The 23,710-nt window shown below is 40.6% G+C and overlaps 1 protein-coding gene across 2 annotated transcripts; it reads right to left on the bottom strand.

Moving 5' to 3' along the window:
• Window positions 1-19,331: 19,331 nt before the first annotated feature.
• Window positions 19,332-22,966, bottom strand: evx1 (even-skipped homeobox 1). Of its 2 annotated transcripts, none has more exons than XM_068050708.1 (3): window positions 22,559-22,966; window positions 21,232-21,462; window positions 19,332-19,865 (listed from the first exon to the last, which is right to left on the bottom strand). In XM_068050708.1, exons 1-3 carry the CDS (start codon window positions 22,964-22,966, stop codon window positions 19,332-19,334), a joined length of 1,173 nt encoding a protein of 390 aa, XP_067906809.1. The 2 variants fall into 2 exon arrangements, with proteins under 2 accessions (XP_067906809.1, XP_067906819.1); XM_068050718.1 differs by having other exon boundaries at window positions 21,232-21,464; window positions 22,567-22,966.
• Between the last annotated feature and the right edge of the window lie 744 nt (window positions 22,967-23,710).

The raw sequence follows: 23,710 nt of genomic DNA, 5'->3' as shown, positions 1-23,710 counted from the left end.
AAACGTAGAATCCAACATTAGATTTGATTCCGTGGTTGAACAACATTTGCTAAATAATCTACTGTGTGCTAAGAATTACACTGACAACTAATTTAAGTTTGTCAATCGGGCTCGCAGTGTGGCGCATTTGCGCGTACTGGAGGTTGCATATATTAATACACAGGGCCCTGTTCTTTGCAGAGAGACAGAATATGTACACATGCTGCACCTGTTTCAGCTAAACAAAATAAGTGAGTCATTCGCTGGTTCATTCCTCAGGGCAATACCTTGACCAATCTGAGTCAAGCTGCCTAGTTATATTTTCAAACAAAGCATGGCAGTTGATTGTCAGTCAGTATACACTGGGGCATTCTCCATGGCAATGCCTCTACCAATCAGAGTCCACTTGCCAACCAATCAGCACTCTCTTCTCGTAGAGTATAAATTTGTTGCTTTCCCTTACATTGGTATTCTTGAGAATTATTCTGATGACAAAAACGAAAAGCTTCGACAAATGTCATGAATTTTATGAGCACGCCACAAATTCCAGCAGCGCTCTTTGCAGTTGGCATTCCGCCCGAGCGGATCGCCCGTCGCTGCACCTGATGATGTAGAGGGGGCGGCAGCTCCGTGCCCGGCAATGGCGTCCAGCGGCACCGCGCAGGCATGGCGCCATTTTTAAAGATCTTCAAGCCCTTACCAGTAGTTTAACTTTTTAAATGCACACTGTGGGCAAATTAAAATTGCAAACTTTATCAACAGATTGAGGCACCTCTCCCATCCCCACAATAGCCGTTTAACGTTATTTACACACCAGAAAACCTCTTCTTACTAATCATCAACTTTGCCCCCGAACTTTGTAACTTTGCCCTTCAACCCCTTCCCACCATCCCCTCAATCAATGGCAAGATTTTTCCCCATTTCTCCCCCCCCCACCCCGCCCTGAAATATTCACTCCTTGCCACTCCCCGCCAGTGTCTCGCTTCGGATCTCTGAACAAGATCCGAAGGTGCAGGACTTCTGGCCATCAGCCAGAATATCAGTGTGGGACGACTGCCAGGAAGAGGTAAGTTTATTTGCACGCACTTTCATTAATTTTAATATTAAAATGGGCCGCACTGAGGCCTCGCTGCCGCCAGTAAAATGCAGCAGAGCCTTCTCGGCATCGGGGGTCGTGGCAGGCCTCTCCCAGAAGAATTTTCCGGGCCCACTGCCACGACCCCTGAAGTCGGAGGGCTGGTAAAATTCAGCCCCCTGTCTGAGTTTGCAGTAATTCCTAAATTTAGTTAAACTAATTGTTGCCAAAATTGTCCCAACTCACGATGAAGAAGTCAATTGGCAACAGTGCTTGGATTGACACACAAAGGCAATAGAGAACAGAGGAATTAACCCACTTTCTTACTAAAAATAACAATGACAAAGGTAGCAATGGTGCAAGAAGCAGAGGAGGTGGAGTGAGACCTCCATATGTTAGACTTTCCTAACATTGGCTGCCTTCCCAAATACTGGAAACATGAAGGAGGCAGTCGCCCATGTAATTTGCAATGCTTCTTTCTGGGAGTTCACCCCACACAGGGCCAGGAGTGTTAGAATGACAATCGGATGGTCTAGTGAGAGGCAAGCCAGTGCAGCTGAAGAGAGAGAATTTCTTTGAAAATCAACTCTCTGGTATAATGCTGTGGTTTTCCTAATGGAAATCAATTGCTCTGAAATTGATTGCTGTTGAGAAATAACATTGTGGGCCATGCTCATGCATTGCTGCAGCAAGTATGCCTGCATTGTGCAGACGTCCTTTAGAATGACTGCAGGGAAAGTAAAACTGGCAGGATTTCTGGCAGGGCACAGCTTCCCACTAACCCACCTCTTTGATTAACAGCAGAATGGAAGGGAAGCAGCCTTGAAAAGCTTCACCCTCATCGGAATGTTGGATCTTGGGGAGAAATGTGTTGAAGACCTCTCCTGACCGAGTCCTGTCCTGAATACCAACTCCTCACCCTTCTCACTCTACAGGCTAACAGGTACTGCCTTCGCAGGCCCATGAATTTTATCGCAAATGATTCAGCAGAAACTCCTGAGAGAAAGTTGTTTCTTCATTCATCAATGTTTTTCAATGCTTTCCACCATGTAATCCTTATAACCATGTACAGTAGATTAAATACAGGAATTGCTATCCTAATTGAATTTGATTGCTGTCAAGGTTTCTAAGCCACAAAACTAAGGCACTAAGCCCTTTCAATTATATCCCAAAGCATAACAAAAGTATAAGCTAACCTCATTAATATCTCAGCTGATGAACAGTTGGAGAGTAATGGATCTAATGAAATCAGAGCAATAGAGATCTGAGATCTATGTCCCTTTGCATGATTGCAGAAATAGTTCTGTGGTTGTTAGTACAGTCACAAAAAGAGGAATGGATAAATATTCTGCCAATGTCACTTTGAAGCCAATTACAGAGAGTTGTATAGAAGTAATTGAGAGAAGACGCTTTCTCTTCCCTTCTGGAAATTGGACTGACCTTCCCATAGCAGCAGTTGGAGATTGTCATCACAATCCTAGGCATTGTTCTGGGGTATAAATATAAAGGATGGTGAATGAACTTCCACCGTCTATAAAAGAAAGCACACTAATGTTTAAACTACTCCAGAAAACAAGAAGCTAAGATCTAAACACTATGTGCTAGAAGTAAAAGTAAAGGCAAATGTTTTCCTTAAGGAATGTATGTAATGACATTTATGAGATATCAAACATAAATAATTCTAAGCAATCCTCAGCGGAATGGAGTTATCAGTGTACAGTCTAGCTCACCTTTTATTAGGGAAGACAAAGGAGTTAGGTTCTGGTGTGCAAGAGCAGTAATTTTAACTGTTTTTGCTTGCCAATATATCAGTAAATCTATGAAACCTGGATCAACTTGACCATTAGAAAAAATGAAAAATATCAGAGCTAGAAAGTTTATATATATTTCTAAAATGATCGTAAAAGGACATGGACTGAAAACTGGTGAATTATTTGTACTTGTAAAGTATTAGATAAAGATTAGAGCATTAAGCCAAAAGGATATAGAATTACTTCTTGTCAGAAAAGACAGTTATATGAGATTTCCTCAAAGTGAGTCAACTAAAAAATGCCCAGTCTTGCAACTCTTCAAGAACTCTGTTTTCCTCCAACTCTGCCATCTTGTGCACCCCCACTACCTTCTACACACTATGGATGACCATGCCTTCGACCATCTAGGCTCAAAGCTCTGGAACTCCTCCTAAATCGCTTTGCCTCTTTATCTCTCTCACCTTTCAGAAGCTCATTAAAATCTACCTCCTTGACCAAGTGTATAGTCACCTGTCCTTCTTTGTCTTGGTGCCAATTTGAGTCTTATTGTGCTGCTGTGATGTGCTTTGTGACAATTTGCTATGATAAAAGCGCTATATAAATGCAAGCTATTGTTGTTATTATATGCCACTGCATGCCAGCAATTACTATCCTGGAGCCATCATCTTGAAATAATTTGAAAGGATCAAACCCCAAGAGCACGAACATTAAAAAAAAGACAGATTAGAAAAGACCAACTGGTCCATCAAGTGTGTCACATAGATTGAGAGTGGAATTGAGCAAAATGATCCCCAATGCTCCCACCCACTATCAGCTACAAAATATCCTGGGAAACATTTTTTAAAACAGATTTTAAAAACCCTACGCCAATTGAAGGAACAAAGAGTCTGGGAAATTTCTCTCATGCCCCCAAAGGCAATACATATGAGTTTGAAGAGACTTTAGTGACTGTGAGGCACATCACCTAATACATACCTACCTTTTGAATGCTGTGATATCAGCCACAGCTAGAACATCATCATCTCTTTAGATCAATTTTAGTAAACCTACACTTACTAAACAAGCTGGCAACTTGTTCCAAAGGTCCATGACCCTCTGCAAAAAGATCACCTGATCTCTATCCACCAATCTCTCCTCCCAAGAGAAAAAGTGAAGCACTGTCATGGCTAACTATCCTCCTGTAATTGGAGCCAACAACATTTGTTTGTAAAATATCACAATATACATTTGATTATTTTAAAGGTATATTCCATGATGCTATATGTTACTAATCTGGTATGCTGTGACATTGAGCTATATAAATCAGAAAGTTACACTGTGCTATAATCAGGGTGGCACAGTGGTGCAGTGGTTAGCATTGCAGTCTCACAGCTTCAGGGACCCAGGTTAGATTCTGGGTACTGCCTGTGTGGAGTTTGCAAGTTCTCCCTGTGACTACGTGGGTTTTTGCCGGGTGCTCTGGTTTCCTCCCACAGCCAAAGACTTGCAGGTGATAGGTGAATTGGCTGTTGTAAATTGCCCCCAGTGTAGGTAGGTGATAGGGAATATGGGATTACTGTAGGGTTAGTATAAATGGGTGGTTGTTGGTCGGCACAGACTCAGTGGGCTGAAGGGCCTGTTTCAGTGCTGTATCTCTAAAAAAAAGGATACCTAGAATTTTAGCATCAAAGTCCTTTGTCCCCTATTTTAATGGACGCATTAATTCATTGAAATAATAATTTTTTTAAATAACACTGGAGAAATTTGATACAAACGTGTTGAGTATTTGTATGATATTGCACAATGCAATTTTCAGGCTATGGCTTGTAAGTGAAGAGTCTGACTGACCTCCACAAATGAGTGATACAACTGCTCCTCAGAAGAAAATAAGCATGGTCACTTGTCAAAACTGAAACATGAAATAATAAATTATATGTGTTAATGATACCTAATGTAGGGTACTATCCAATCACAACTACTTCTGTAATCATAGACACATAGATCTCAGTTCTCTTTTGCTCTGATATCTCACATATGGGAGAAATTCTACTGGCAGTCAGATGTAGGTAATTAGTGGTCTACGCATGCCACTGAATATGCATGCACTGAGCTTTGTTTTCCCCCTATAACAATGATGGTTGTGGGCTTTATAGTTGCAGCTGTCTGCTCACATTGCTGTTTAACAACTGCACTGGTTGATGCAGTATTACTGGTTCAATAAATGTTAAAGTTTACTAGTGGATATCCTGTGACATTGCTGATGGTGAGCCAAAGGATGTGCTGTTTTATAATGACAGAAGATTTCTGTATTGTAATGCATAATGTTTTATTGTATAATACTAGCCAATCTCCTGCAGCGTTGCATAGGAGGAGTCAGGACATATAGAGTGCTGAAAAGTTTATCTCAATCTTTCCAAGAATGTGATGACAATACACTCTAGAACATTGAGCAACAGAAGCTGTTAGTATCATAATATGGAGATTAAAAATTAATTGAATAAACTGGAGAACTTAAAGTATAACAAAATATGTTATTTTTGACACTATGCAATCATATCAAGAAAACTTAACTTATGGAAACCAACACAATTGGTATCACACACAACCACACACAAACAACAATGAAAAGTTATAATCATCACTGCAGTACAGAACAATTTCAAGTGTAATTTTGAGGCACATATAAGATAGGGTCATATAAGCAACATGGCCACTGAAAAAAGGGGAAATACATTCACAATTTGAATGGTTGATTTTGTAGTTTCTGCTGTTTGCTGAATGGTACCTTTGAAACGAAAGGAAATGATTTGATTGGTTAGTTTTGCATCGCTTCCTGATTGCTAATTTGTCGTTTTTTCCTACTTATTTAGTGAATGGAAGTGCTTTTGATTGCTTTGCATTTAATCAATTGGAAATTTGAGCCACTCAATATAATTAAGTTAACAGATTGTGGTTACTTCAGCTTATAATGATTTTTTCATTCTCCAGGCACTTTGATGTTTAACTTACACTTTTAGGGTGTAACAGACAATTTACCTGATGAGATGGGATGGACTCTATTAGGTGCCTTTGGACATGTGTTAAATTCAAAACGGTTATTTATATGAATAGTCTGCAAAAATTGCATAGTTGCAACTTTTTGTTGTTATTCCATCACATACTTTCTTTTGGTTTAGATGTCATATGTAAGTTACATATTGATGAATTCGACACATGCATAAACCCATCAACATGTTTAAGAGTCTCGAAATGTGCTGCCTGGAAATCTATGCCCACCTGTAGAGTTTCTGTTTCCTTAATGTGGGAGATCCCATTTACCCACATCCAAAGAACTTAAATGCAGGCTGGCAGAGTCAGGACATAGGAATCCAATAAGTCTGTGAATGGATAATGCTGGAATTTAATCAGTTACATCACCAGTAAACTTCCCACTGTTTGTACAGCTAGCGTCACCCTACCCATTGCAGGAAGCTGATTGGGAAGAATCTATACTTTGGCTAATAAAGGAAAGGATTCCATACGCCTTCTTAATCACCTTATCGACCTGTCTTGCTAGCTTCAGGGATCTGTGGACATCCACTCCAAGGTCCCTCACTTCCTCTACACCTCTCAGTATTCTCCCATTAATCGTGTATTCCTTTGTCTTGTTTGACCTCCCCAAATGCATCACCTCACACTTCACTGAGTTGAAATCCAATTGCCACTTCTCTGCCCATCTGACCAGTGCATTGATACCTTCCTGCAGTCTACAGCTATCCTCCTTGCTATCAACTACACGGCCAATTTTTGTGTCGTCTGCAAACTTCTTGATCATGCCCCCTACATTTACATCCAAATCATTAATATATACCACAAAAATCAGGGGACTTAGTACTGAGCCCTGCGGAACGCCACTGGACACAGCCCGCCAGTCGCAAAAACACCCGTCAACAATTACCCTTTGTTTCCTGCCACTGAGCCAATTTTGTATCCAGCTTGTAACATTTTCCTGGATCACATGGGCTTTTACTTTTTTAAGCAGACTGCCATGTGGGACATTGTCAAAAGCCTTGCTAAAATCTGCCTTCCATTTTCATTTCTGATTTTGTCCCAACTGAATCTACCCTCAGGTCCCCATCCCCTATCAAACTAGTTTCAACCCTCCCCAACAGCACTGATGCTGTTCTGCAGCGAAGGGCCAAAGGCTTGATGGAAGAGAAAGGGAGGGAGTCTCTGCTTAACAGAAACAATGTATTAATATTCACAATAGAGCCTGCCCTTTGCATCTGAAAAACACACTCACCCGTTATAACCCTGTGATTCTATGTTCATTTATTTATTCTCTTGTGTGAACTCCTATGTGCTGCCCCCTCCCCCCTGCGCAGTCAGCGAAGCTGAAGGCTGGTTGCTGACCTTGCTACCCCTTGGCTCGGGATGGCCTTGGCAGTCATCCTCTGGATACCGTAGGCCTGGAGGGCACCCTGCGCAGAAGCAGAACCACCCTCTGTCATCAGGGATGAAGAAGGATCTTGCATCATTGGCAGAGGGGCAGAGGGGAAGCTGCTCACACCAGGACACCCCGAGAGGAGCCCCCAGCTGCAGGAGGCAGCCACTCCTCCTCCCCAGAAAGCCAGACTTCTGCCTCCCTGCTGACCTGAGAGCAAAGAGGACCTGGTGGTGACTCCAGGTTCCCTGTCACCCTCTCACCTTGCTACTGCTGCCTTGCACCTATGGTCAGGACGAGGATATGCAGGTCTACACGAATGTCCTGCAGACACTGACTGCTCTGCTGGATGTGGTTCTTCATTAGAGCCACCAATCTCTCAATAGAGGATGTCACTCATGCATCAGTCAGAGACAATGTTGAGCTAAAGGCCTGAATGGACTCCTTCATTGTCCGTGCCTGGATGCACATTGCCTCTGGCATCTGTGCCAGATGTTGCCACACCTCTCACTGCAGCTGCAGCATTTCCTGTGATGCTGCCAACACAAGAGGCACATCAGGAGCCCGGGGCACAGCATGGACCTGGCCTTTTACAGTCCTCCTACTGTCAGAGGCCTGGGCTGTCACAGCCTCCGTCAGTTGCTCAGGTGCGTGAGAGCTGTGTCCACCACGCTGTGCCCAGATCTAAACTCAAGCGCAAACCCACTGAGGTGTGAGCATCTGCACTGGCGGAGTCCAAGTGCAGGACTCTTGAGGCTCCTTCCGCCCCCTCAGAGGTGGCAGACTTCCCCGCGGTCTCGGAGGCTGTCTGATTTGGCACCGCTTGACGTGCATGAGAGAACAGAGACATGTCAGGGTCCAAGGCCTCCCCTCCTGCCATAACACACATTCCTACAATGCAGACCCCTTGTGAGCACCGGATACCTGTTGAGCAGCATGGCTCCATCACTGCAGATGCAGCCTTCTTCCCCATGGCAACCTTACTCACTGTCTTGCCTCTGTCTCTCCAGCTGCAATGCTCCAGCCGTCCTGAGGTCTAGCTAACTGCATGGCCTTCTCCTCCATCGGGGTTAGTACATGGAGAATGGGCAGCCTACCACCGGTCTTGGCACGCTCTCTCCATTTGTGTACTATCTTCTCCTGCAAACAGAGGGAAGGAAGCTGTTTGTCCCACACGAAAACAATCCCAAGAGATAGGCTGGTGGTGGTCTAGCTGCCACTAACGTGGGGCACGCAGATGCCTCCTGCATGTGTCTCCTTTCCAGGAACTTTATGACATTGCGCTATGACAGGGGACCTCCTTTCAGGACCAACCTGCCATGCTGCTTTCAGTCGGCTTGCACTCCCTGACCATTTGCCCGTGTCTGGGAGGGGGTGGGGGTGGGGGTTGATCCCCCTCCTCCCAACTGTCCTGCTCACCAGATGAAGGCATTAAAAGGCACCAGCATCAGAATTTGGATGAGCTGAAGTTTATAGAAAGTGGAGGGCAGGAGCCTGGCTCGGACGGCATTTAATGACTTGAGTTTGGAGGTGGCAATGTATATATGAGGATTTCAGTGCAGTTGGGCTGAGGCAGGAGTGAAGGCGGGCAATGTTCATGAAGTGGGAGTCGGTGGTTTTTATGGTCGAAAGGACATGGGGCCAGAAGCTTAGCTTATGGTCTAATAGGTTATGTTGTCACGGTCAGGTGAAGTGGGGTCGAAGGTCTTCTCTCTTTTCCTCTCCTTGTTTGACCACAACAGGTTTAATGCTTTTTTAAAATGGCTGTACTGGCCAATTGAGTAGATGCTTGATTACTTAGTTGCTGTGATCATAATCAGACAGGTCTTCTTGAGTTTAACAAAGAAAGAGTTTAACTTTTTTGTACTTAAACCAAACTAATTAAAATAATAAACTACGTGACAACTTTCACATGCACACACGCTTGAGGTTCACACACACACAAATAGGTTACAGAGTGGGGAAGGGTAGATTGGTTGAGTTAAAGTCCATTGAAAAAAAAAGGTATACAGTCTGTGCAGTTTGGTGATTCATCTGGCTTCTAGCTGAATTTGCTGGGCCTGAGGCTTTTAGTTTGAAGATATAGATGACTGATTTGATGGGTCTCTTGGAGACAGCGCTGCAGATGATTTCTTCCAAAGGGGTTTCTGGCTGTAACCGGAGGACACAGTGGTGGAAAGTCAACAGTCAGGGTTTGCAGTTTGCAAGCTGGAATGGAGAGAGAGGGAGAGTGGGACCTCCACTTGGGTCTGCACGTGTTAGAGTCCAGATGCTTCTCAACTTGCTGCAGAGAAAAACCACCTTAAAAACACAGATGTGGGTTGGGGGGGGTGGTGGGAGGGCTTGTCACATGACAGTCACCCAGTGATTCAAACATGGTTCTTAGCAGTGTATTTCTTCTTCTTAATAAGAACAGGCAGTTCCCTTAGACTTCCTGGGTCTTGATTCTTGCTGGGATGAGCAGACATTTCGTCTCCACCTCACAGGCCTTGCAATGTAGGATACAGGGTTGCAAAATAGATGGCCATCTTAAGCTGCTAGCAAAGTCATCTTTTATCTGCTCCTTTTTAAATGTCTATAAAAAATAAAAATTCAGGTCCCCCGTCAGTGGATTAAAGAAAATTGTCATTCAACAAATTAGGTTGGCATAACAATGTAGCGATTGTGTACAATTTTGTTCCACCTGAGACAGAGGCTCGGGGTGATGAAAAGAGAAATGGAACATGCGATAAGTGACAAATATGATGGCTTTAGTTTTCCCAATGTTTAACTAGAAGAAGTTGTGACTCATCTAAGACTAAATGTCATACAAACAACATGACAGCACAGAGACAGTGGGGGGTTAATGGAAGGTGGTGGAGAGGTAGCACTGGGTGTCATCAATGTACATGTGAAATCTGCAAATGATGTCACCAAGTGTTAGCAGGTAAATAAGGAAGAAGAAGGGACCAAGGATAGATCCTTGGTGATGTTTTTTTGAGGTGGGGATGAAGACAGCTGTTTTGAAAGACAGAAGAACAGTACCCGAGGAGAGTGAGCTATTTACATTGTCAGCTAGCATCGGGACTAGGATGGGAAGCAGGGTGGTCAACGGTTTAGTGGGAAGGGGGTTGACGAGGCAGATGGCAGGTTTTATGGGCAAGATGAACTTGGGGAGGGAATGGAAGAGATGAGAAGGAAACAAGAAAGAACAAAACTATAGAGTTTCTGGCAAGGGCAGGGGCATGGGGAGATACTTAGTTTAGTGGGCGAAGGGAAAGGGAAGCAGCAGAGGCAGCTGAATTGATGATCTTTATCTTGATGACAAAGAAGTCCATGAGTTCCTCTGAAGATGAAGATGAGTGAAGATGGAGTGGACAAGGAAGAAAAGTTTAAGGAGGTTATTAATGAATAGAAGCTGAGCATTTCATTTGCTAGCCAACATAATCCTAGACTAGTGAGCAGTTTTGGCAATGAGATCTAGAAGAGTTTAACTGAGTTTATGAAATGTCCAGAAATTCCAACAAACCTTTTTGGTCAATTTACAAACTTAGGGTAAAGCTACTGATTGGAGTATAGTTCATTTTAATGCTTTTTTCCCCAATATGAAGGGGGGAAACCTACATTGAGAAGCCCCTTTTCTTTCTAAAGGTAAGTGTATATCTGTTTTTTGCAGTGTTAATTTTATGTACATTAATTACTATCCAATTTACTGGTAAAAATAGGTACAGATAGAGCTTCATAATTATATATGGGGCAAGAATTTACTACAGCTGGGATATGGAAGGGGGATGTGAGTGGAGAGTGATATAAGGAAGTGATCAGAGATGGCCTTATCTGTCATTGATACAGCGGGAGTAGTGAGACCACATGAAATGATAAGGTGTGGTCATGAATATGGGTTGAGGTGTTTACATGGAGGGAGAGATTAAGGGAAGATAAGAAGGTGGTGAATTCAGAGGAAAGAGAGCATGATGTGTTGAGATGGATGTTGAAATCACCGAGAGTGAGACGCTGCACAGTGTAGATGCAAAGCGAGGAAAGCAGTTAAAATACCTCAGTGAGAAAATTTGTTATGGTACTTGGGTAGGCAGTAAAGAATGAGGATTTTAAATAAGAGGTGAGGGGGTGGAACAAGCTGAAATGCTCAAAGGAGGAAAAAGTGCCAGAGGAGTAGGAGGACAGGTCAAGACGTGATTTGGTGATGAGGGCCATAGTGTCACCATGACGGTCTTAGCAGATCAAGTGGTGGAAAGTATAGCTAGGTGGGGAGGCTTCATTTAGGGAGAAGGTGTCATCACCCCTCAGCTAGGTTTCCATCAAGGGCATGATGTTGATGCAATCATCCACAATAATTTCATGGATGGGAAGGGCACTTTTCACAAGTGAACAGGTATTTGGGGGTGTAGGGAAAGGTGCAGTGACAGCTGGTCCACTGTGTCAGCAGTGGGAGGGGTGAGTTGGCCATGAAGGAGATTGGCATGATTAACCCTCAGTGGATGCACTGGGCAGGAAGTTTGACAACAGAGTATGATGGGTGATTGGGGTGGCTGCGTGTAATGTGGTCATGCCAAGTGTCATGATGAGCCCTTTGGAGAGTGCCAAGAGAGGCACTGGGGGAAACTGAAGGCTTATCTAAGTGGGAATCAAGATTGTGACGTGGCAAGAGAGCAGGAATGTCAAGTACTGAAGAGTTGGCAGTAGGATCTTGGGAGGGTGGAGTACCTGAGAGGGGAGAAGTGAAAGGAGGCATAAAGATAGAAAAGAAGAGTCCTGGAGGGGTAAAGACAAAAGAAGTTTAAAAAAGGAAGAAAAAATGAAAATTGAAGTGATGGGCTTGGATCTGGTGCAAAAGCCAATATGTGTTTGCGAATGGACACGGAAAATTAAAGCTGCATAAGCCTGGTTGCCAGATGTTGCAAGATGTTAGAAGATGCTGGACAACGTTTGTACTTCACAAATAATAAGTGATTCGCAGTAAATCTGGTTGGAAACCATAGCAAAGTAGATACAATTTTTCTATCCTGGTAACATCTCCTTTCGTTGTTCCTTTATTGTAATTGCTCACATTTTTTCGTAACACATTAGCTTGTAAATGGAATCGTCAAATTTATAGGGTACGGATTTCTGGACTCGATATATAGTTACGCGTTTATTGAAATACAAAAATATTATGTTCACAAAAAAGAAACTTCCGCCCACTCCGGCCATTTTGAGCTAAAACAAAATATTGTTTTCTTTTAAAAATACCATTAACTGTATATTTTGAGCTACTTCTAGAGCAAGGGTGAGCGATCAAAGGGGCCGTTTAAATAACGGAATAGATTAATGATTCTGAAATGCAAAGGAGAATCCATTTAATAAAAATGTTTTCATTATATCACGTTATACTGTAACCATTTATCATAAAATTACGATGTTAGATATTAAGCAACTTTCTCTAGCTGTCAGCCATTCGACAAAGTTGGTTTTCGCTATGAAGAACCAAGCACCATTCAATTTAATCAATATCCATATTTGCATTTTATGCCCCGAATTGCATTCATATCTCAACGTTGCAAATCTGATGCTATCCTGATTCGCAAGTACTGAAGTATTATTGAGAGTGAAAATTTACCCAATTACACGCCTCGCTCCTGCACAGACACCGGTCCCAAGTTATTTTACAGCCAAACCTCATAAAGGCCCCTATTTTCTAATCAGGAGGAAATAAATTGTTTAACATTTCAAGCTTATGCCATCTACAGGGATTGGGAAAATTACAAATCTACCCCCCGATTTCTCAACAGTGTAGGTAGAAAGCCCGAAGTTCAGACATTCTCTAACTGTTAAATGTTTTTACACCGATTATTTGACCCATTATTCCATCAGAGGAATATTGCTGTTATCTTCTTTGGTTACACACACCTGACATGCGACATCACAGAAAGCAAATTGCGCCTTGAAAACTGTATCACAGTATCTCTCAAGTTTTAATATGGTGTGCTTCTATAAATTATACCTGTAATGCATATATAAAATTTTAGTTATGATTAATTTCATCAGTAGTTAGTAATCCGAATAGTTGGCTGATATGTTGTATTTGTTACATATTACTAAAACAGCTATTTGGAATATAACCTGATATTCTTGCAAATTAGGACCTGCAATAGGGCTTTTAAAATTATATTTGCATCAGATATGTTCTATATTCCTTCTGTTGTTGACAATTGACCGGATAAAGTCCACAAAAGATGGGAATTATGCACAGGTAAACTAATAGTTTATGTATATTCTTAATAGTTAACACTTGAAAAATAACGAAATTAATATACGCTATCTTAAACGTTGATGGGGAGGAAAACACTTCAAATTTAATACTTAAATCCTACTACCCAATATTCTACAGGCATCTTTAACTATATGACTTGCCTTAATGAGATGTATTTGGTTAATTCCTACTTAAATTATTGACAATAATCATTCGTATTGATGGCCATGCCTTCAGTTGCCTAGGCCCTAAGCTCTGGAATATCCTCTCGACCTCGCTTTCCTCCTTGAAGACACTCCTCAAAACCTACCTCTTTGACCAAGCTTTTGGTCATCTAACCTAATATCTCTTTATGTGGCTTCTTGTCATATGCTTTATAATGCTTCGCTGAAGCGCCTTGGGACGTTTTATTACGTCAAAGGCACTATCTAAATATAATTTGTTGTTGTTGACCCAAGGTACAGTTTAAAGAAATTGTAGTACTGTTGGAGGAGCGAGATCTTGATATCACTTGTTCTACCTGCCTGTAGCTCTGGTAAAAGTGTTTGCTGTACGAAATCTCTTTGTATCATTTCCCATCCAAATGTAATCTCTACAGCAGCAATAACATTTCTCTGTGGCTGGTGTTGGCTGGGCTAAGTCTGCCCTGGCACCAGGTCGGACTCTCCCACAGGACATTAATTAGACGCACTAATTGGACAGCAATACATCAATGTCACATTTTGATGGGCACTTTCAGAATCTCCACAACACAGTTGCATGCATTTTTTTTTTAAAACAAAATGTTAACAAAGCATTTTTTTCACATGTGTAACATGTACACTGCATGTGCGTAGAGATGTATATGCATTCTGTATGATGTTTATAACTTGTACCACACACCGAGATTACTTTCACTCGTGCACACTCGGACAAAGCTATATTATTTACAAAGAATAATTTCATAAATACATGCAGAGTTGTTATTTAATCTACGCTTGAATATTCTGGTCAAGATTTAGTTGCAGCACGTCATTAAATGTTGTTCCAATAAACGATTAATAAAATAACCCCTTTTCAATTGGACGAAGATTAATGAAGAGTTGGAATCCTACAGACAATGCATTTTTTAACGCCAGAGTATTGGATCTTTTATACGGGCATTACATTATATATCCTGGCGAGTTAGATGTAGATGTGGATAGAATCAGTCGAGAAAACGATATAAATAACATGCTAAGGAACCAGTTACATATTTTTTGCTGTAGCAAATAAAATACGCAACTACCATAACATACAGAAAATACAAATTATTTATGTATGCGTGACATCTAATAGCCGTATAATGGGTTATGTATTTGTTAAAATACATCAATACCATGCTTTTGGCTACAAAACCAAATTAATAATTAAGATATGTTACAAAATGATGTAAAACGACATTTTGAAATGCATATATGTTAATCAAGTTGCCGCTAATATATTTAAAGTCGATTTATTCTACATAGTGTAGCCACTTTCCTATAAGTACAGCCTTTCACAGGTACAAAGAGTTGTAGGTTACGCGTTACAGAATCGACTCTTAAATAAGAATCGGATTCCCTTTTTGTCGACCTGGCTATATGCTGTAGGAAGATACAGTCTCGGTTTCATCTTTATGTCGCGCCCTAGCCAAACCTGAGACTGTTTTTGGTTGGGGAAAGCGAAAAATCAACAATGATTTTATTGTTTATGAATTTCTTAGAGTTGGCAGATATTTTTTAATTGAAAAAACTTTATAGAGAACAAAAGCTGTGCAAATACTCCTCGAGTATCGTTGTCCTATTGTATCTATCGCAGAGTCAGTGGCATTTTCTTTTGTTACAACAGTTCATTTTTATAAGAATTTCATAAAAGGATAGCCGGAGATATGCACATATATAATGCAGCTATATTTCTGAAGTTGGCTAAGCAGTGTATATATAAATTTCGGAGAACGGCACATACGCCCATCACTTGTTAAGATACGTGTTTAAATGCTTGTAAACCTGGGATTGGATACGGTTATAATGTTTGGAAATGCATTGTCAACTCTACTCAGAGCAGAGCTGTGACACAGGCCAGCAGATAAAGCGATCTTTTCTATAAATATGTATGATCAACACATAAGCCTCTCACGTTTACAAGATGGTGCCATTGATTGAATTTTTTGACCCGCGATTCCAAATGATTTTTGGAAGGCTATTTAAACAGATGAACGCGTAAATTGTCTAGCTTGTATCTGAATTAATATCTCATTCATCATCATTATCATCTGATGGGTCCATTTAAGCTCTTCGCTCTGCCGTAACGAACTAAACCTACATTAATATAACATAATTTAGGGCAGTGGCGATTTCAACAGTCCCAGTTCAGCATGTAACCGCCTAATTGTTGCACGTTTCTCATAACCCATCATTTTTGTCATTGGTAGTCTTATATCAAGTAGACTTTTATCTGAGAACCTGTAAACATGGATTGGGTTTGATATGACGGAGGTAACTGACATACGGGAGGTAGGAAGCACTCCAGCGTCTGACTACAAGAATAAAACAAAACTGTGAAGAAGCAACACCAAAGCTAGTTAGCAGTGATGTTGCTGAAATACAAAATTGAAGGATCCTTGAGACTTCTTGAGTGATAGAGAATGACAGGGACGTTAAGCGATGGATTAATGCAGCTAAACTGTAATGATAGAAATGAAATCTCCTTCATAAATACTCACTTATGCATTTACTTCCATGTGCGCACACACACATGTAGATACATAAACATATGTCTATACATTCGCCTACATGTCCACGAGTAGGAAGGGCGAATATGAGGAATAGGCCGAATAGTTAGCGTAGATGGCAGGTGCAAAATAGTAGAAATTGATCACTATCCAAGACCACTTTGGATGTGGAACAAGTATAATGTTATTCACTGCACAATGCCAAGAAACAAGTTTTTAAGATGGGTCCTCACCCGAAACATTAACTGGTCTGTTGTGTCAACGGATGCTGCACGACCTGCTGAGTGTTACCAAGATTTTCTGTTTTTGACGAAGAAGCAACTGTTCCCTTTAATTCAAAATTAATGGAAACACTTTATAAATCAATAAGATGGTAATTTTTCATTATATTTTCAATACATTCCTGTATGACATGAGATAAATGGTAATATTCTCTTGACTGGCGTAAGCTGTTTAAATCGTAATAGTAACATTTCGATATACAGTAATCCACTGTATAGACTCACAAAGATATGAGAAAACAGCTCGAGACAACTGCCTTATAGATGCATATGCGCCCATAAGGTTTTTTTTTAAAAATCAGTTATTGTCACCTAAACTTTCCTTTTTCGATTCTAATCTTTAAAACACGGGTTGGGAATTCACATTTCGCTGGCGATCTAAATCTTCCTCGGTTCTACTCACTTGCTTAAATGGAACATTATTCTAAGCATATGCATCGTAATCAACTTGGTCACACTTACAAGAACACGCGTTAATAAGGCAATCAATCAAAGCAAAACAATCAGGGCTTCTGTTTGTGCTGCAATTGGCGGGTGGAAACAGGGCCCAGGCATGACATATGATGATCGGGATATTCTGAATCAGCGTTGGATACGTTTCGTGTGCAAGGATATATTGTTCGTCTTATGAAACTTCAATTTAGACAAAGAGTGGTTCAATTACCCAGAAAATACAGTCAATTAAAGAATGCTGATTGGGCAGGAGGCTGGGATCATCGATCTTTGCATTCTAGCACCACTTGCAGACATCTAATTTTGCTTTCCCTATTAGCTGTTAACTCACAGAAAACATGGCTTATAATACAGAAACAGTAGAGCCATTTACCTGTCAAAAACAATTTCAGCGCCATGATCAAACCCCATAGCTTTACAAAATAATTTCTGCTCTACTGACGTCTGCCTGACCTAGTAAATGAAGCACTGAGTGGCGTAAATGCTTTCTGTCCTTCCCAGAAGTCTTTTTCTGTTTAACACAACCTTATTTTCAATCACTTATCGTCACATAAACTGGAAAACAGTAAAACAGGCGAAAGAGGAACGAGTTTCGAATTATCTGTAAACGATTGGTACACGATGTTAAAAGTTACTGAAAGAAACACTAGAATGTAATTAATCGAAGTGGTTTATTTGTTTTACTGATTACATGTCAAACAACTAGGAAAAGAGGGAGGGATGGAAAACGAAACAGAAATTACGTGATTGGAAATGCTTAAATTATGTTTGACTTTTAACAGAATCGCTGCATTTCTTTACAACCACAGTTCAAGAATAAATTGAGCACTGTTCAATCACCAGTACAATCAAAATCAATGCTGCTTCAAATTGCACATTTTAATTTGTAACATAAATATTATAAATAACATCTTATTTATCCAGATGTAATAATTATACAAATAAGCATTTTCTAATTTGTAGCAAAAAAAAGTTGTATGTCTTACGAAAATAGGCTGACATTTCCTTTTTTTTCCATCTGTGATCTCTAACTGTACATGCATATTGACAATTTGTGAAAATAAATTGAACATTAACTGCTCCTTTTTTAAAGGAATTTTTTTTTATTTATAGGCGCACTATCTCTGTATGACAGTGGCAATCATCAGTAAATTACAGATTCAACCATTCAATTTGTTAAATCTGTCTTAAATTAAAATGAATCAGGTATATGCCCGGTTATATTAAATCAACAATTCATATGAAAAATAACTGTGTGGACAATATCCTGAAATCAGGTATATTACATGAACATTGCAGCGACTGAGCATTTAAATAGATTACATGAAGTATTAACATTAAAAACGAAAGTTGCTGGGCCTGGGTTTTGGTACATCTTGAGCAGTTATGAAATACTTTTCAAGTTATGTGCAAAAGACATCGTTAAAATAATAAAATCTCAATCAAACACAATACAATACCAAATGAACCCTAAATAATTTGTTTTTTTAAATACGATAAGCCACATCTGATTTCGAAAAGTTCTATTAATTTTATTCTGAAATTACAAATTAAATTAGGAAAATGAAGAAAAATGTTGTCATGACAACTACATTTTCGTTAACCTATGTTTATTCTCACATTTTTCTGATTTTGTTCATTTTACAATGTGGAGAGGACCCTTTTGAAAATGCAAAGCAAAAGGGGACCTGTAGCAAATCAATTTGGCTCATTCAGAGACTGTTATAAAATAAACACAGAAACAGTAATGCTTCCAATTCTTTATTTTTCAATTCCAGAGCGTACCAGTCGTGGCAACTTTCAGATTTGAGAACTTGAAGACAAGCTTGTGAACAAATGAGTTGATTTGTTTACTTTACATGATACTTATTTCGCCCAACGGAACTCTCCATACAATGACCTAAATACCGCCTTGTAGTTCAAGAACTACAGATTTCCCTGCTGTCAGGAGAGTGGGCCACGTTCATCAACGCAAACCAATCAACGAATTTTAAACGTCAGCTACTATAGAAAAAAAGAAACATAGTCGATCTATTTTTCAGTCTCCAAATATGTTTCGGAAGTGGAGTTGCTCAGTTCCCCGTCACAAATCCCATCCCACTGTGGCTTGCTAACGCTTGACACAGGTTTCTATGATGAGGATATTATCACACATTTACTATTAAAACGCCAACAATACACGTACACGACTAGAATAGTCTCCTCAGCATAGGACACATTTGGCAGAGAACGAAGGAAAGAGAATTATTATAATCCACTCTATATGGTAAAAGTGTGAGATGTTGTCCTGCAGGAATATAATGGAGCTTTTGAAGAAAGGTCCAGACATCCAGATACCCGACATTTCCGCTAGTGTTCAAACCCTCCTTTCAAGAAAGAAACGTGTGCACATTTGGAAGTAGATGTTTATGCACGCTGTAGACTGCTGTCTTATCTCGTTAAAGGAACTTCTTCCCTCTGGTCCAGGGAAACCGCAGCAGCCTTGCTCAACACAGAAGGTGTGAAGGTGAGGAATGTGTCAGTTCTGGAGGTTGACGCACATGTGAAGTCTGTCCCTGCAGGTCTTTGTACCACCCCGTTCGATTGGCTGCTATGGCACGTTAGGCATGAGCAAGGGCTGCTCCCGGCGCTGCCAATTCCATGGTTAGTGGTCGAAGGGTATAGGGAAGGGTGTCTAAATGCACACAGCAATTCTGGTCGCGGGTAAGGGTGGGAAAGAACTCTAAATGTGTCCAGGGGTCTCAAAGGGGTGCTGAAGGGACTGGTCGCTGACGCAGATGCTGCAGACATGCCCATGTGGGGGTAGTAGTGAAGAGGTACATGGGATGGGAAGGGGTAGGGCAAGTTGCCAGCGGCCGCCGCGTGGCTCATCATGTAAGTATAGAAAGTAGGATCCGCGGGATGAGGCCAGGTCATAGCCAAACGTTGTCGCTTGTCCTTCATTCTGCGATTTTGGAACCACACCTTTAAAAAAAGAATTTAAAATATTATCATTATGTTACTGCAGTAAGCATCGAACTTGGCTTGAAAAGTACAACATGCAACATCTTTTCTGCCGCCTCCACAAATTTCATTTATATTTTCCAATCTGATTACACTAGGGAGAATAACATTTACCTTTTTAGTATCTCCAATAATAAATTAGTTTGGAGGACCAGCGCATGATTATGTGCTTGATCTTCGTCTGGTGAAGCATGCTATTTCATAAATAACAAAGCTCTTTATTGCCAGCGAAGTAAGCACAATATGATCACTAAGAGATCTTTCCACACTGAACATTCTGCTTTGAAAATTTATGGCCGAGCTTTTACTAGACCATTTTTGTTTTGGCATACTGACATTTTATTTTGTAGCTGTTAAATCAGTTTGTAAATTTGCTGCAAAACTCAAAGCAAATCAATACAACAAAAGTACGGTGAACAGTGCCAATAAAATGAAAATGAATCCCAACCTTTTATCAGCGGTTCATAGGGTGCATGCAATATATGTACATATATATTATATACACCTATATGTATATGAAAAATAAACGTGTTCGGTGTAGAAAAACCTCTAGTGACCCTACACACATTGGCGTTAACCCATTGAGAGCTGCTGCATTACACTTTGCAGTTCGCCGCAATTCCCATTGCCCTCCCTCTGCCAGAAAATACTGCGCACGACTAAAATAAAAGGAGATGGGTCGAGCAAAGATGTTTTTCAGTAACATTATTTCTTGAAAAAGTACGCAGAATAGCAGAAGTTTGTAACGATCAAAAAGAATCTCTTTTAACATGCTCACAAATATGAAAATGTGACTCTGTTGTCATCACCCTTAATACTCATAGGGGTTACCTGTGTACAATTGTTTCATAGATTGTATTTCACGCAACCGATTAAGTACTGTAAATATTTATCGCAAAACCATTTATTTCAGAATTCCAGTGGCCGGGATTTTAATGCAGATCTATTAACAAGCTTTGCTAACTCAGACTTCAGATTTAAAAAAATCATTCATTCCTTTTCAAGAAGGCATTTTGTCTGTTCCGCTGTATTTCGTTGTGTTGCTTTCTTTGTACAATCTGTCCTACGTAAATTAATTTATGGTTAATAGTATTAACATATCAAGTGTCTATACCTGTTTTTTCAATAATGTGCATATAAAATATATATTTACATGAGGGGTACCGAACAGAAGGTCATTTTCTAAAGTCATGCTTAGTTTGCTATTGATAAAATGATTAACCACAGGCCCGTTTACGTTTCTCCATATTCGTCATTTACTGTCTTATGTGGACCTGTGTACGATCACTATTAGCCAAGACATTCATTCCATCCCGCCTCCGTTCACCTTGATAGTGGTTTCTGGTAAATTTAAAGCCGCTGCTAACTCGCATCTCCTGGGCCTGGAAACGTAGTTTTCCCGGTAGAATTCCTTCTCCAACCTGGCGATCTGTTCTCTTGTGAAAGCGGTTCGGTACCGGCGCATCTGATCGGCTCCACCGCCGCCCATCAGGCTCTGAGAACCGGTTACTTTGGGAAGCTCTCCCCCGCTGTTACTGCCCATCGGATCGGAAGAGTGCTCTGAAACGACAATCAGATCTAAAAGTGTTCCGAAGTAAGCTATTTAAAGAACCAATGTAAGTTCAGTGGAAAAAGACAGGAAACTCTCCACAAAGATTTCACATTTTGTTTTGTTCGTTTTAGCTGTCACAACTTTCTAAATAGATTTCATTTAATTTCTATCCTAAAATTCTGAATTCTTCAGGAAGTTGCAGACAAGCAAAAGTTGAACACGCAGTTTAAAAGTGTAACTTAAATACCGCCGATCTACATACCAATCATGCCTATATACTGTACAGCAGAATAATCGAAATGATGAAACGCCCTTAGTGCCTTGCTTGGCCTTTCTTGGTTGTGCCTATTGGAGAAACAGGCGCCTTCCAACCCAACTACACTTGGATTTATAGTAGAACAAACTGGTTACACAAAGTGTGGAGATAATTCTCGAGCTCATTTGAAATGGACTCCCCTTTGCTGTTTTTTGTCTCTCTCCCCTGACTTGAATGTAACTATAAAGTGGATGCCGGCTGCTTGCTGACTGAAATGCTTTCATATGCACCGGCTCTTATTGAAGCTCATCTACAGACACCTATTTCCGAGCTGGCGCCGGCAAGACCCTCCGAAAGTGACAATATGAAGCCTCGAAGGTGTTAACTCCTCTGAACCTGGGATTCAATAATCATTTTACGGTCCTTAAACGAGTTTCCGTAATCCATCAAGAAACCAAATAAAATCGCAACGAGTTTCTTGTTCTTCAAATCTTTTTTTTAACCTCTTGGTTACACCTTTTACAGCTCTTTTTTTTATTATATTAAAAGTCAATTCAATTGGTTTTCAATTGTGAAAGGGCAAATAATGAAATCACCTCATTAGATAACATGTCTAATTTCATTGTCCAATTTAAACTGAACTTATCCTTCGAAAAATGTACGTTTTAACATTTGTCAGGAACACAATTAGATGAGTAAGGCAAGTTTATACCTTTATTTAACATATAAAATCAGCAATAATTACTGCATATACTAGCTTACTTTAAGAAAAACTTTAAAATTTACTCAAGTATGTAAAGTGTACTTTAGCATGATCAGTGTAAATCGCTAATGCAATCGAAATTTATCATTACCTTTGTTTCCGTGGTAATCTTGATTTCCTGGCACACAATCTGGAGTGCAACTGACATCTATCTCATCATAATAATCTGACTCAGTTTCCGGACTGTTTTGGACAGTGAGGGATTTACTTTTCGCCGAACGGCCATCCGATGATGACTTGTCCGGCGCAAGGAGTCTTGAGCTTGGTCTTATCTGAGTACTAACATCGATTCTGGCATCGGTCTCCTCGTCTCCGCTTTCCAGTGTCACTGCCGCCGACCCGGGGCTCAAACAATTCCTGTGGACCACGTTTTCATGGGACTCGGTTACTGGGCTTCCAGCTGGTTCTGACAAATTCGACACCCTCCTGCCAACAGGATTGCCAAGCTGACCTCGCTCCATCATCAGCAGCATCTCCTTTCTTGATTCCATTGTGTACAGATCTGAGATCAAATCAGAGCCGGCAGAACAACACAAGCAAGAGGACACAGTTCAAGGGAACACAGGGGGAGATGTAATTGACCTTCTGATGTGAGCACTCCTCTCGGAAGCACTGAGGGTCTGGGAAGGATCACCATTGCCTGCTCTTTCTAATCTGTCATTCTTATGTTGTAATCGTCATTGCAGTACCCGGGTGACGCCAACAAACTGATTGTAACCGGTTTACAAGTAGATAACGCCTGCCACCTTGAAGATGAAAGGAGCTTCAGCTTGTCGCTGCTGTAAACACGTAAGTATATGGGGAGAGAGGAAGTGCGAAACGTTATTGAACAGCTCCCACAAATGAGAGAGTCCACAACATTACAACATCTCAGGGGAGATGGAGACAAGAGCATCGTTAACTTTTCTTTGCTACTCTATTGTACTGTGAAACGCGAATGTATTATATATCAAATCGTTGTACACAATTCGTGTAAGCGGAATCATTCAAAATGTTAACCTGTTCTACTATCGTTTTCCTGACGCCTCTGTAAAGCACGTTGGACCGTCTTTCTACGTTAAAGGAAACGCAAGTGCAAGTTGTTGTTATACAAATTAATATATTCGACGAAACACTTTTATCATGAATGCAAATAATGAACATTTCCTGATATTTTTCCCACTGATGGGAATATTTATGCAGCATATTTCCCATTAAGATTTTTTTTTGCATAGTTTTTCGAGTGGGTTCTTCTA

The sequence above is a fragment of the Heterodontus francisci genome, chromosome 2, assembly GCF_036365525.1.
Source record: "Heterodontus francisci isolate sHetFra1 chromosome 2, sHetFra1.hap1, whole genome shotgun sequence".
Lineage (NCBI taxonomy): Eukaryota > Metazoa > Chordata > Chondrichthyes > Heterodontiformes > Heterodontidae > Heterodontus > Heterodontus francisci.
This window is presented reverse-complemented; position numbering and strand designations above follow the sequence as displayed.